Source organism: Paramormyrops kingsleyae, chromosome 24 (genome assembly GCF_048594095.1).
Source record: "Paramormyrops kingsleyae isolate MSU_618 chromosome 24, PKINGS_0.4, whole genome shotgun sequence".
Taxonomy (NCBI): domain Eukaryota; kingdom Metazoa; phylum Chordata; class Actinopteri; order Osteoglossiformes; family Mormyridae; genus Paramormyrops; species Paramormyrops kingsleyae.
The window spans coordinates 1,060,707-1,075,842 of NC_132820.1; the positions used below are offsets into that span (position 1 = coordinate 1,060,707).

The window sequence follows — 15,136 nt, forward strand, 5'->3', positions numbered from 1 at the left end:
GTCTGCAGCTCGCAGGCCCCGCATCAGCACCACCGCCACGCAAATACTGAATGCGACTAAAACCGCTAGATACCTCGAGCCAGCCTCAAACTGCTGCAAACCCATTAACCAGGTACTGCACCCAGCATTCCCAGTACTCCCAGAACTCTTCACTACAAGCAGACATATCAGAAGAGATTGCTGGCACCATTGGGATCTAGTTCTACACCTGTGTCCATCAATGAAACTGTATTTTCCAAATTTGCACGTGTACTTACAATTGCTGAAATGCGAGAAAAAAAACAAATCACAAAATACATCAAAACAGATACAAAGTAATAGTTTATTTCATTTTATGCTTTGGACGTTTCCACAAAAGACAGTTACATTTTCGTAGATGAAAAAATTGGTGCTAGAAAGGGGGGAAAAGGGGTCGACTAAAGCTAACAGCATAACAATACAGCTTCAGCTGCGCACACATTTAATTTATTAGTGACTTTTACAGTCTAAAAGCATTAATATTACAAGCAACCACTGACGCCTGCAGTCGGCATGTGCAAAAAAAGAAATACTTCATCCACGTCAACAAGCCTTGACACACAACAACGCAAAAGAAGTGGCTTATATGTAGCTATTCATCCCCCCCATTCAGAGACCTCCGGAGGGGGGGTACAGTTCAGGGGTTTTCAGCTTTCCAGTCTTAATCAAGGAATTCCCACGTGAAACAATAGCAGAGCCAGCAGAGCTAAGCCCCGACCACCGATTAACTGCGGATTTTTTATTTAATTTATTTTTTTTTTGGGGGGGGGGGGGGTCATATTACTTGACTTGGGGGAGCCACCCTCGTTTTTCGCTTTGCAGAAACCAGAGGATTGCTGCAAACCCACTGCAATTGCTCTGTGAACCTCCAGGGGGCCACGGAGCGCCGGCTGAAAACCCCTGACGCAGTGGGTGAGCTTTGGTGAAGTGAGCCGCGGATACAGAAGCAGCACGAGAATTAATTCACATCGCTATTCACAATTTTCAGATACCCAACAAGTGGTTTTTCAAACATTAAAAGTGGGAATGTGAAAGATCCAAAAGTGGACTTTGTGACAGGAGAACAAGAATCTTTTTTTTCTAACTTCCGTTGACAGCTAAAAATTCAACCACTACGTTTTTAATATACTGGACATAACCATGTAGGACAGCCGCTTCTTTAACTAACTGTATACATACACAGAACCATTACTCCCCCTGGTGGTGAAATATGAACTGCACTAATCCTGCACCTCTCTCATCATTGTCAATGTCTAATTAGCTAATCAGAGGACGGGATGTGATGTCCGTGTGATTCAGAAAGCCGAAATCGCATCCTGCGATTATTCGGGTTTATCGGTCATTCTGCATAAGCAAAGCCTTCACTGCACAGGCGGAATCCTTCAGAGCAAATCATTTGACCCAAAAGAACTAAGAGGAAGAGAACAGAAAAGAAAAGCGGGGAGTAAGATAAGAGACTGCGTGCCAATACTGAACAGACACGCGAGATCCGTTCATCAGAAGTGGATTCGATCTCCTTACCCAGGAAATATCACTCAGCAGTTTTTCTCGGTTAAATTCGACCACCTGTACTTACATCATCTCCGTCTGACTCTCTCTCCCAACCTGGATATTAATCTTATGAATTTAGCTAAAAACTAAAAACCTCCCCAATATTTCCCTCCATTCTATGGAAATTTGCTGGACATGCATTAAGTTAATGCAAATTAATAAGCCCATGACAATGATTCTGCATTAGTAAACTCCAGTAATCCAACACAATCCAAAAAAAAGGCTGTGGTGGACTTTCTCGTTGTCTGTTAAAACAACAGACAGGACCGTAGAAATTCCTTCAGTCTATTATTACTTATTTTAATTTTTATTATTTAATGAGGATAAGACATAATTATTAGCATTTTTTGCATTCATTCATTTTAATTTCTAATAATTAATATAGAGAGCAGGCTTGTAGATCATGCAGGTACGTGATCGGCGTTCTCAGTCGTGGAAGACTCACGGATCAGCCCGACATGTCGGCTATGCGCTCACGGACGGCGCTGCCTGTGATCATGGCTGTCACCGTGAGGTTCTGCAGACGGCGTCATGCACGTCAAATAAAAGACAAGACTAATTAATATGCTGACTCGCCGCCAACTGGACAGGGGCGTGAATAACTTAGATTAAAAAATTTTCAATGACGGAAAGTATTCGGTTAACACGACCTCAGGCTGACTGTGGCTCTGGCACTTTATGGTGACAGTCTGCTCATTCTGAAATGCAAATCGTGCATTTCCCACAAGGATTACAGCCCATGGTCGGCCTGTCGAAAATGTCAAAATAAGCTTGGTGGATTTCAGGCCACTCGACAATGAGCATTCCCCTAAAATGGAAATACGACATCCTATTTTATATCCTTATATTTTAAGTTGCATCTAATCCTACCCATAAGTGATAAAATGCCAATTTTCTTCTTTCATTTTCTGGTCTGCAGTTTCCTACAATTCCCAGAATTCCCATTCCCAATTCCCAGAAGGCCTTTCACCATCAGCTAAACTCTGGGGAAATCAGCCTTCAACATCACCACAGCGGGATTACAAAAAAAAAGTAATTCGCATGAGAGGACTGAGTATATTTATACTGAGTATCAGCAAAACATTGATTACGTGCAAAACTTTTCACAGATTTGCAATAAAGTACAAAGCAAAATCTTCATTGAACGAAATACAACTTGCCATAAAACAAGGTGCATGATACAGAATCTGACGATGAATAAACTAATATTAATAATGTCATTGATAGAATGGGCATTTAAATACCTCACCAATAGCAGTGCAACGCTGCTCCCCGCTCCTCAGATCCAGCCCAGAACAGAACTACCAGGGGAAGCCTTTTCAGACTGACCTCTCCGCCATTGTACAATGCTGTCTAAGGGGGCATGTAGGGGTCCACAGGGATTTTAAGCACAACCACACTACACAAACCCATGCACTGGTGCCTAGTCACTGACGACCCACTGAAAGACAGCCTAGACACGCATGCTGATCCACGCTTCACCAATAGGGCGGCGCCACAGAGGAGAGACAAGCAGAACCACAGGCTGAAAACCTCAAGGATGACATTTGTTTTGTACCTTTCAAGCTGTAAAGGAAATAAAAAGAAAAACAAGCCCACACAACTAAAATCCAACCACAACACAAAACTGGTGTGTTTCTGTCACTGAGCCACTCTGAAATATATAAAAAACAAACAAACAAAAAAACAAACAAAAAAAAAAACCAAACAAACAAGAACCACATCTTTGGTACACAGTGAGAGCCACCCTCTGAAAAGCTGTGTCAACATGATTTAATGCCTTCGGCTGCCTTGGGATTAAGGCGTTCGACCATTTTTTCCAAGATGAGAGCACGTGCCATCTATAAAGCAATGTAGCTGAAACATGTAATGCAAATTAATTATAATGTGCAGTTAAATTTAAAATGGAAACTTCAAAATGTGCTGGACATTACACAGCTTAAAAACAGGTGTAAAAGGGGTTTCGTAAAACGGACCAAACTGCCGAGGAAACCGTCGCTTGTAAAAACGGGTTCAGATGTAAGCGGGAATCTCCCACTTCAATCAAGGCCACAGGAGGGCGCCACTTCAGCTCACGTCGATCTGCTGGGTAAATCATCTACCAATTTCAATAGAGAACAGGCAGGACGGGGAACATGGGCGTTCCTGCTGTCCAAGGAAGCAGCATTTCATACCCAGCTTTTACAAAATGAGTTTACACCTTTATAATAAATTAATAGTATTTCAGTTCCTTGGAACACTGGATTAAAAGCACAAATCAGGGCTCGGGGCCTAGCTGGACGGCTCACTGGCCATCACTCGCAGGCAGACAAACTCGCTTCCAGTTTACCCGCAGTGCTAGACGCCACACACAGAATCCAGAATCCAGGACGCCGAATGAGAAGTGTGATATGCGATGACAGCTGACACGCTCCCCCTACTGGCGACACCCAGTATAGCCCTGTTAGTAGGTGCCTTCCGTTCGTTAATGGAAAAGACACAGAACGAGCAAAAGAAGAATCGGACCTTAGACTTCGGCAGATAAAAATGGAGAGGTCCGCCCCCCCGCTTGCTTTCTCACTGGCTAACGTGTCGCCCGGGAAGCACTAAGTGACAGAGACCGTGCACAATGACTGATCGCTGGTCTGCGGACAAAAGCACACGGCTGCTCCTAGGAGGGCGGCTTATTATAGCCAAACAGTCCGATTGGAAGATACTTCACGTGTGTGGACCACTGGGCTGTAAGCTGGAAGAACTTAATGTCGTTCCACTCAACACCATCTATGGAAACTGGAAACCAGACAACACAAGGTTATGAGGATAAAGGTGTTTCTGCTTCAGACACTTACAGAGAATAAGGCAAACCAGAATAACCCTCGCAAACAAGTATAGTTCCTCCTCCTTTCCTTTAGGTGGAGTTGTGGTTCTGTTTAGTCACAGCTTTGATATGTAGAATGACCTGCAAGCACAGGATGTGAGTCCCATTGCCCCACCCTGTCCCGCTCGGGGGGGCCTCACCAGGCACTGACCCTGCCCGGCCTCTTCCGCATGCCCACTTTCCTGCCCTTTCTCCCTGCCCGCCCCCTTCTGCATGCCCACTTTCCCGCCCTTTCTCCCAGCCCGCCCCCTTCCGCATGCCCACTTTCCCGCCCTTTCTCCCTGCCCGCCCCCTTCCGCGTGCCCACTTTCCTGCCCTTTCTCCCTGCCCGCACGGTGGCACCGTACCTTTAAGGATGGTCTGCTGCTGCTTGGCAGAACAGATGAGCCGTGTGATGCCCTCTATGACCTGGCTCTTCGATTCCACATCCTTCTCTCTGGGCTTCTTCCCCAAGAAGATGGTTGGCACTTCAGGGTGATGGAAAACAAGTATCACAGGGGGAACTCGCAGACTGAAATGACTGGGCTTACAGATAGCTTGTCTGCCTGCTGGAAGATTCATTTTGTTCTACAGCATCACATAAATTTTGCCTTTTAGCTCACCAAGCAGTGTGAGCCTGGCCGTGTGCCATCCCTGGGCAGAGTACCACTCCCCTCCCCTCCCCGTGTGCCATCCCTGGGCAGAGTACCACTCCCCTCCCCATATGCCATCCCTGGGCAGAGTACCACTCCCCTCCCCATATGCCATCCCTGGGCAGAGTACCACTCCCCTCCCCGTGTGCCATCCCTGGGCAGAGTACCACTCCCCTCCCCGTGTGCCATCCCTGGGCAGAGTACCACTCCCCTCCCCGTGTGCCATCCTTGCCTTTCTTGTTCTTCTCCTTGGTGACCACGGTCATCGCCATAGTGTTGGTCTGAGGCTGGCCCTCGCCAGCGCCCCCACCAGGGAGCCGGCTGACCTGCACGGAGCGGAAGGCGCTCTTCAGGGTGTTTTTGGAGCCCGTGTCGCGCCGTTCGCCCTCCCGCCGCTTCTCCACCCCCGGGGCCACCCAGTAGTCCACCTGGAGCCCGATGGCATCCACGCCGTGGGACATGCTGGGGCTCCTGTGCGGGAAATGAGGTAGGTGCTTAGCAAAGCATGAAAGGAAACTGCATAAGAGACCCATGGGCCGTTGGAGACCCATGTGCACGGTGAGCTCACCCCAGCACGGTCAAGCCACTGCTCATGGAGGGGGACGAAGGGGGGGTGGCCACATCCTTCATCCCCGCCGTTGGAGACCCATGAGCGGGAGGAGATGTGGAGGGTACAGACAAGCTGAGGGCCATGGTCTCCTCTAGGTCCCCCCCTGTTACCGTGAGGGGGGCATATGGCAGAACGCAGCAGGAAACACAAGAAATAAAAGGTCGGATTTGCTTTTCAGCTCTACACCTGGCTCACAACAAATCAACAATCATAATATTCAGCACTTCTTGGGGCAAAGATGACTGCTGCCCAAATGAATCGGGATTCACCTGCAGACGCTGTACTGTGTTCGATTAATCCCACCTTCACAACCTGTGTGACACACAGACTCCCCGTCAGGCCTTGAGTTAAGCCCTCTGCCAAACTCAGTTACACAACAGCAGCAACGACAGCAGCAGCAGCAACAGCAGCAACAAGAGCAGCAGCAACAGTAAAAACAGCAACAACAAGAGCAGCAACAACAACTACAGCAGCAGCAACAAGAGCAGCAGCAACAGTAAAAACAGCAACAACAAGAGCAGCAACAACAACTACAGCAGCAACAACAAGAGCAGCAGCAACAGTAAAAACAGCAACAACAAGAGCAGCAACAACAACTACAGCAGCAACAACAGCAAGAGCAGCAGCAACAACAGTAACAAGAGCAGCAGCAACAGTAAAAACAGCAACAAGAGCAGCAACAACAACTACAGCAGCAACAACGAGCAGCAGCAACAGTAAAAACAGCAACAAAAAGAGCAGCAACAACAACTACAGCAGCAACAACAAGAGCAGCAGCAACAGTAAAAACAGCAACAAGAGCAGCAACAACAACTACAGCAGCAACAACAGCAAGAGCAGCAGCAACAACAGTAACAAGAGCAGCAGCAGCAAAAACAACAAGAAAAACAACAACAACAACAGTCCCAAGACTGCCAAGGGCGAGGAGTAGCACACCTACCCCAACAAAAGGGATGAATTTCTGGTAGGAGTCTTCATCATTCCTAAAAGCAATATACAGTCATTGATAGTTACCCCAAAAACATCAGGAAAACAGGTTTTTTAAATAAATACTCAATAGAGAGGGTAGATATTGTAAACACCATATATTTACAACTGAAATGCAGGGCGTGAGAGTGCCTGGTGAGGCCCCCCCGAGCGGGACAGGGTGGGGCAATGGGACTCACATCCTGTGCTTGCAGGTCAGCATGGCCTCAGCGATGGGCAGCTGGTGGGTGACTGTGGCCCCGTTGATGTACTGTGCGATGCGAAGCCCCACGTCCAGCGACTCTGCAGCGGGAAGAGTCACGCCTGTGTCTCGCTACGGCGCCTAACTCATACAGCGTCAACGGGGAATGATTGGGCAGACAAACTCTATAGGCCAGGCGGTGCAGGTCCAACAGACCAGCCAGATTTATGGATCTACTGGATATGAGGAAGAGATAAGGTAGGGGGGGGTACCGGTCTGCGGGGGCTCGCTGCGGTTGAACAAGTCCCTCCATGTGGTGTCCAGGAAGGTGGAGTTGTAGCGGTTGTCAAGGGATGCCAGGTGCTTGGCAACAGGATGCGAGCCTGTCATGAATAAAGACGGCCGCTGATGAGTTAATGAGAGGAATGGGTGCGAAGCCACAGGTAACTGCAGCTTAACAAATAAGTGCAGCAGGTCACGGGTCAAAGGTCACAGCAGGGTTAGGCTGCGCCGGCCGGCTTACCCAAAGGAATCACCAAAAAGCGGATGTGGCTGAGCCAGTCGGATGTCTTACTGGCCAACTGGGAGACAAACAAGCGCAGGATGGCCCCCAGGTAGCTTTGCCCCCCCACCACGGCCACCTTCACCGGTTTGGGCATGGAGGAGTTACAGTTACAGCTGCAGGACCAGGGAGGGGGTGGGGGGGTGGATCGGGAGACAGTAGGGTACAGTTGAGCTAATTCTCACAAACTGCATAGGTGTAAGATTAACAAATGTAGGGTGAACAGACAGGTTGGCTCCGCCCCCATTACACTATGGCCAATCAGGTGAACAGACTCACAATTTCTGTATGCGAGTCAGGACGGCGGAGAGGACGGCCTGTATCTCTGCACCGGAGCATGTACAGACCACCGGCTGTTTCTGAGACTGCAGGACCTCCGCCACGTACTGAGGGTAGGAGACATTTACCCATAATGCATTGCCAAGCCTGGTACCCAAACATCTCAATTACTGGGCAGACATTCATTCATCCTCATCATACACGACAGCATTATTAAAAGACAGAAATACTGGTTATGCAATTTTTTTGCAACATCTAAGCTTGTCAGATGCACATGCAGACAAAGACTGATTACAGTGACTAAACACAGGAAATTCTGGGCAGAAGCATGTAGGGGGCGCTATCAGTTTGCCAGCCGGCTGTGTGTACCTGTCCCTGCCAGTCGCTGCCATTGACCAGGATCAGACTCTCCGGCAGGGCCGTGTCCGATAGCAGGATCTGGTTCAGCTGGTCGTACATGGCCTTCCTCGGAACCTACGGTCACAATCGGGCCCCAGGAGAGACTGGGTCAGCGCAGGGCCAACCAGCACATACCATAATACTCAGGCTCATGTATTCAGGGCATTACGGTAGAGTATCATGGCTGAGGAGAGGCTTTCACAGATCATACATTCAGGCTCATGTATTGAGGGCATTACGGTAGAGTATCATGGCTGAGGAGAGGCTTTCACAGATCATACATTCAGACTCATGTATTCAGGGAATTACGGTAGAGTATCATGGCTGAGGAGAGGCTTTCACAGATCATACATTCAGGCTCATGTATTGAGGGCATTACGGTAGAGTATCATGGCTGAGGAGAGGCTTTCACAGATCATACATTCAGACTCATGTATTCAGGGCATTACGGTAGAGTATCATGGCTGAGGAGAGGCTTTCACAGATCATACATTCAGGCTCATGTATTCAGGGCATTACAGTGGAGCAGGGGTCTCCAACTCCGGTCCTGGAGAGCTACTATCCAGTAGGTTTTCTGTCCCACTTGGCTTCTGATGAGCCACACCTGCTCCTGGTATTTACCTGAGAACAGGTGTGGCTCATCAGAAGTCGGGTATGATGGAAAACCTACTGGACGTTAGCTCTCCAGGACCGGAGTTGGAGACCCCTGCGGTAGAGTATCATGGCTGAGGAGAGGGTTTCACAGAGTAAACGCTGTGCTTTAGCAGAAAGCGTAAAAACTGTCATCTCATGCACAATTTAAACTCTGAGCCATGTATCACACCCACGTGCAAACCACAGACTCGCTGTCTGTGATCCGGCCTGCTGTCACCTTCAGATGGGGTCTTTATATACCGTGTGTCACACCACATCGTCCAAAGAGATTTCGACTTGCTAGTTTACGCCCAGATCGACTAAGCGTACGCTTCGCGGTCTGCGGTCCCTGCCCTGCTCTGTGACGTGTTATGTGTCTTCGGAAATTCATTTATTACAAATCTGTGTTAAAGGAAGTGGAACAACTTCTCAGAGAAGTTATTTCATGCTGTCTGCATATGGCAGAAGAAATTCACAGCACAGGGCACCGATGTGGTTCTCTGTTCCTCATACGGAGACATTGTACCATCTATTAATGGAAGGAAGGTGACGCAACTGAGTGTAAGCTAATGTCTGATTGGTGGATACCTGGGGTCAAAGGTGAAGACGTGAAGGAAAAGCAGGTCACATGGTGGGTGGGTGTTTTGGGTGTGAGAGTGCGGTGTTGAGGTATCTGACACGTGCCGGGGTGTCACGGTACCTGTGCGGCGTGTCCCAGCTCGGGGGAGCGCTCGCTGTCCGAGCTGTTGGTACGCTCGCTCATGGGCTTGGAGAGTTGGCGCTCCCTGGTGGGCGTACTGCGCCGCAGCCGGGGCGTGTGGCCGCCGTCCAGCCTGCGCGGCGAGAGCACCCAGGTCAGCGCTCCTCACAAGAAATGGGCACGTGGGATAAAGGGACGGCAGAGAAAAGCAGAGGGAGGAATCTGCAGCTTGAAGAAGGCTTGTGTGTGTGTGTCTGTCAGTGTGTGTGCGTGTGTATGTCTGTCAGTGTGTGTGCGTGTGTGTGTCTGTCAGTGTGTGTGCGTGTGTATGTCTGTCAGTGTGTGTGCGTGTGTGTGCCTGTCAGTGTGTGTGCGTGTATATGTCTGTCAGTGTGTGTGCGTGTGTGTGCCTGTCAGTGTGTGTGCGTGTGTGTGTCTGTCAGTGTGTGTGCGTGTGTATGTCTGTCAGTGTGTGTGCGTGTGTGTGCCTGTCAGTGTGTGTGCGTGTATATGTCTGTCAGTGTGTGTGCGTGTGTGTGTCTGTCAGTGTGTGTGCGTGTGTGTGTCTGTCAGTGTGTGTGCGTGTGTGTGTCTGTCAGTGTGTGTGCGTGTGTGTGTCTGTCAGTGTGTGTGCGTGCGCGTCTGTGTGCTTGTGCCCGCGTGCGTGTGTAGTGCCAGCAGACCTGGGAGACGGCATGCTCTGGATCTCGGCCTTCCCCGTCTTCAGCGGCGTCCTGGGTTTCTCCGGCACCGACACAGTTATACACGGCCCCACGTCGCCAAACAGCTCCTGCTCGTTCAGCTCCTGTGCGCCGTGGGACAGGGAGTCACCAGGATGGTGAATTTAACGGGACGGCGACCTGCGCCCCGCCAGAGGGCCGGCTTACCAGTGTGTCCGTCTCGGAGTAGGGCTCGTCCGTGTTGTGACTCCGGGATCGCCTCATCTTGTCCGGAGGCTCATCGCCCTGCTAAACACATGGCATCACACTGGTTGCTATGGTAACGTTTAAAACAATGGTGGGTGGTTCCAGGCCTCATCATCCAGACAGCACTGTGCCCCGTCAGCATGCCGCCCCCCCCCCCCGTCCACCCTGTGCCCATGGCGGTGGCATTCTCACAGGACTGAAGAGGTCTCGGCTCACGCTGCCGAACTCAGTCTGCGAGCTGGACTGGGACACGCCCTCGAAGAAAGGTCTGGATAAACAGACAAACAAGACGCAGGCCATGTGCATATAATTACAAAGGAAGAGTCATCATTTTTAATATAGCATGCTTTTATGGGAAGTATAATAATTATTTAGCCATTTATGTAGCTAAATTAATATACAAGTGGTTTGGTAGTAGCTAAATATATCCTATAATGTCTACCTAATTTTTTTTGTGCTATGATTTGGTGATATTCCTTGAAAAACGTAGATGTGCTGTTAGGGACAGAAATAGCAAAAACTGTAATGATGCTTCCTTTTCCTGAAATCACGTTGAGTTAAACACGCAAGTCCACAGACATTATCTGACTGTAACCTCGCAACCAGCAAATACAAGCTTAACTTGCATGGATTTGCATAAACACCACTAAAAATAATGATCTGATCGACACGACTTTACAGCCAGAAGCTATATAGCAGGAATTAATCGGTTTAATTACCTGGAGCTAATTTTCTATGCAAAGTGTGGAGCGGTCTGTAATTTAGATGGATCTCCTGTCACTTGTCCTCGTCCTGGTAAAACCTTCAGCTTCCGTTTTTTTCACTCCTCATTCGGAGCAGGAAAGGGACAGTTTGCACACCTCATTTCTTAAGCAACCATGGAGGAAATGAACCTTATCCATTGCTCTCGTGGTAGGAAATTATACGGCCATTTTGTTTCTCTATGGATATATTAAAACTGCAGACAGTGTACAGAAACTGGCTGCATTTCAATCATGCCGGTGTTAGTGTGCAGGGTTGGCTCTCCTCAGTAATCGGATTGACACGGATCCGCCTGCATGTCCCTGCTGAATCGGGTTCCTGGTTGTGAGCTCTGTGTGTTTCTGAGGAGGGCCAGGATAGCTCTGGGATAGTGCTGAGCTAACACCGGGATAGCGCTGGGATAAAGCCGGGATAGCGCTGGGATAAAGCCGGGATAGCGCTGGGATAAAGCCGGGATAGCGCTGGGATAAAGCCGGGATAGTGCTGGGATAAAGCCGGGATAGTGCTGGGCTAACGCCGGGATAGTGCTGGGATAAAGCCGGGATAGTGCTGGGATAACGCCAGGATAGTGCTGGGATAAAGCCGGGATAGTGCTGGGATAAAGCCGGGATAGTGCTGGGCTAACGCCGGGATAGTGCTGGGCTAACGCCGGAATAGCACTGGGATAACGCCGGGATAGTGCTGGGCTAATGCCGGAATAGCGCTGGGATAAAGCCGGGATAGTGCTGGGATAAAGCCGGGATAGTGCTGGGATAAAGCCGGGATAGTGCTGGGATAAAGCCGGGATAGTGCTGGGCTAACGCCGGGATAGTGCTGGGATAAAGCCGGAATAGTGCTGGGATAAAGCCGGAATAGTGCTGGGCTAACGCCGGGATAGTGCTGGGATAAAGCCGGGATAGTGCTGGGATAAAGCCGGGATAGTGCTGGGCTAACGCCGGGATAGTGCTGGGATAAAGCCGGGATAGTGCTGGGCTAACGCCGGGATAGTGCTGGGATAAAGCCGGGATAGTGCTGGGATAAAGCCGGGATAGTGCTGGGCTAACGCCGGGATAGTGCTGGGATAAAGCCGGGATAGTGCTGGGATAAAGCCGGGATAGTGCTGGGCTAACGCCGGGATAGTGCTGGGATAAAGCCGGGATAGTGCTGGGATAAAGCCGGGATAGTGCTGGGCTAACGCCGGGATAGTGCTGGGCTAACGCCGGAATAGCGCTGGGATAACGCCGGGATAGTGCTGGGCTAATGCCGGAATAGCGCTGGGATAAAGCCGGGATAGTGCTGGGATAAAGCCGGGATAGCCCTGGCACAGCACTGGGAGAACACCGGGATGACACCAGACTCCTAGCCAAACCAAATCCTCGCTTCCTCGCAGCAAAAGCCTGGCTGTCGGGAGGGTTTGGGCCATGTCCACTTTTGGTATTGGCCAAAGTGCTCAGCAAACAGTCTCCCTGTGAAAGTCCTTGCCGCCCTGGTGCAGGTCCGCGGGGTACACACTGCCTCCTACAGGGCGGGGGGGGCACACGCTGCCTCCTACAGGCGGGGGGGGGACACGCTGCCTCCTAAAGGGCGGGGGGGGGCACACGCGGACTCCTACAGGCCGGGGGGGGGGGGGGGGGTACACGCTGCCTCCTACAGGCCACATGACTCCGGGAACATGCCAGGCTTTCACTGCCGATGGCGCATCAGCACATTTCACAGTCCAGTTCTTGATTTGGAAAGCCATCGTCTTCCCTCCCCCTTATTAAAAAAAGATCAGAACCTCGCCTTGGCTAACAGCCCAGTAGAGGGCACACATGTATTCTTTTATGTAGATTATTTATCATCATTTAAAATATGCACATATAGCAGGGAGTATTAAAAAGACCTAAATTATTAAAATGTGAGAAAAGTTAATATATTTATTTCCACTGCCATCTTTATTAAAAGAACTGCCAGAAAAATATTTTTAAAGACTTTGGTTTATAATAGTTACTTAAACATTAAATAACATTTAATGGTACATGACCCCTTGGATAACTGATGCCCAGGGGAGTGGTGTGTGGTTTATCGTGAGCTATTATTTCACTGAGGCTCTCCTTTGGCCTGGATCATATGGGCCGTGATCCCATTCGCTGCCCTGCTCAGCTCCAGCGGGCAAAGCCGTCTGCCTGCCGGCACGTTCCGGAACCGTAGCGCCTGCTGCACCGTCAAATACGAGTGACGAGGGTGTATATTATTCGGGAAATGGTTGTTTAAGGAATCAGAAACTGAGTGCTTGGATGGTTTGCGATGTTCCCACGTCCGGCCAGGTGTGAGTACCTACTACTACTCTACACCCCACAGATCCCGGTGATGCCACATCCCAAAAACGGGGGGACAGACTGACATCCAGCTGACATCCATCCGGCTGCTCTACGGCGCCACCTGCAGGCTCACCTGAGCTTGGGCTTGGGAGTGCTCAGAATGCTCTCCGTCTCCTCCATGTCGGGGCCGCTGTCGCTGGGGTTGTACATCTCCAGGCTGTCGTAGAGCTCATCCAGGTCCTCCTCCACATCCTGGATCTGCTCCCGGGACACGTGCTCCAGCCGGAAGCCCACCTGCCGCGAGTGAGGGTGGGCCGGTGAGCCACACACGCACGCACCCAGGTTTGTAATTACATCTTTGTGGGGACTCTCCATTCATTTCTATGGGCAAAACTCTACTCCCAACATGATGAGCTTAACCCCTACCCAGCCTTAACCTTAATCAATAGTAACCAAACAAAATAAACATCTTTAGGCATTTTTAATTTTTTGATTGCATCGACACATCTTTATAAAATTGAATTTCCCCTTGTGGGGACTGAAAAGGTTGTTCTTACAGCATTAAAATAAGAGGTGTTCATCACATTGTGGGGACATGTGTGACACAGAGACAGAGAGGAGTTCGATACCTCATCTGAAACCTTAAACCTCTTCAGCAGGGCCACGAACTTCTGCTTAATGTTGGGTTGCTAAAGAGAAGAAAAGAAAAACTGAGTAATATAAGAAATGGAACAAACTGTCCTCCAACGGAGAGACGATTCCCCCCCGTATCGGTGATAAGAGAATCGCCGGCGCCAGGAGACTGACGGGGGCCCCAGGAGACTGACGGGGGCCCCAGGAGAGCGACGGGGGCCCCAGGAGACTGACGGGGGCCCCAGGAGACTGACGGGGGCCCCAGGAGAGCGACGGGGGCCCCAGGAGAGCGACGGGGGCCCCAGGAGACTGACGGGGCCCCAGGAGACTGACGGGGACCCCAGGAGACTGACGGGGACCCCAGGAGACTGACGGGGGCCCCAGGAGAGCGACGGGGCCCCAAGCTGCTCCAGCAAGGCCCGTGTTAAGTCTCTCTCTCACGCCTCACCATGCCGGAGCGAGACGGAGAGGCAGCTGCGGTCCCAGTGACTTAATATCGCGCCACAGGGGGGCGCTGTGAGGCGTGTGCTGGCATGCGTGCCCGGTGTGCGGCGCCCCCTGCAGCCGGAGCATATGGCGCGGCCGTCTGCTCACATTCATGCGCGTGATGGAGGTCAGCTTGTGTCGTGGCTTCTTCTTCCTCACCTCGTCGTCTTCGTCAAACAGATACTGCGAGTAGGAAGCGATGTCTGTCAGCGACACCCCAGCCACAAACCAGCGACACCCCAGCCACAAACCAGCAACCCCCCAGCCACAAACCAGCGACCCCCCAGCCACAAACCAGTGACACCCCAGCCACAAACCAGCAAGGATTTGCTGACAAACAGCCTCTGCTTCTCTCATATCTAAACCCGCTTCGCCACCAGGTTGATCTTCTTTCCCCCAAATAACACCACATCTACCACTGCTCTCTCCTTCATTTCTTCAGCACGTTTATCTGATTCTTCCATCTACCTCTCCGTCCTCTGGCGCCCCCACCTGGCCATGGACGGGATCGTCGCTGCCCTCCTGCTCCGAGGAGAAGCTCTCCTCCTCCTCTTCAGAGTAGTTATCGATGTCCGGGGATCGATCTAAGGGAGGACGACGGTGAAGTCATATCGCAGCTTCCAGAATGATAATATTTCACT

The 15,136-nt window shown here is 50.5% G+C and overlaps 1 protein-coding gene across 7 annotated transcripts in view; it reads right to left on the minus strand.

Moving 5' to 3' along the window:
• Nucleotides 1–303: 303 nt before the first annotated feature.
• pacs1a (phosphofurin acidic cluster sorting protein 1a) overlaps nt 304–15,136 on the minus strand; it is a 29,154-nt gene continuing 14,321 nt past the window's right edge. For 5 of the 7 annotated variants that reach the window (XM_072706529.1, XM_072706525.1, XM_072706524.1 and 2 more), the window contains 19 exons: nt 14,964–15,079; nt 14,604–14,678; nt 14,006–14,065; nt 13,510–13,670; nt 10,528–10,603; nt 10,297–10,377; nt 10,093–10,214; nt 9,410–9,542; nt 8,047–8,151; nt 7,678–7,784; nt 7,360–7,514; nt 7,109–7,219; nt 6,835–6,937; nt 6,609–6,651; nt 5,938–5,980; nt 5,627–5,771; nt 5,291–5,529; nt 4,774–4,893; nt 304–4,338 (listed from right to left, as the gene is read on the minus strand). In XM_072706529.1, the coding sequence (XP_072562630.1) occupies nt 4,220–4,338; nt 4,774–4,893; nt 5,291–5,529; nt 5,627–5,771; nt 5,938–5,980; nt 6,609–6,651; nt 6,835–6,937; nt 7,109–7,219; nt 7,360–7,514; nt 7,678–7,784; nt 8,047–8,151; nt 9,410–9,542; nt 10,093–10,214; nt 10,297–10,377; nt 10,528–10,603; nt 13,510–13,670; nt 14,006–14,065; nt 14,604–14,678; nt 14,964–15,079 (2,114 nt within the window). In that variant the 3' untranslated portion in view covers nt 304–4,219. The remainder of the gene's footprint in view (nt 4,339–4,773; nt 4,894–5,290; nt 5,530–5,626; nt 5,772–5,937; nt 5,981–6,608; nt 6,652–6,834; nt 6,938–7,108; nt 7,220–7,359; nt 7,515–7,677; nt 7,785–8,046; nt 8,152–9,409; nt 9,543–10,092; nt 10,215–10,296; nt 10,378–10,527; nt 10,604–13,509; nt 13,671–14,005; nt 14,066–14,603; nt 14,679–14,963; nt 15,080–15,136) is intronic. The other 2 variants (XM_072706528.1, XM_072706527.1) reach the window with 2 other exon arrangements.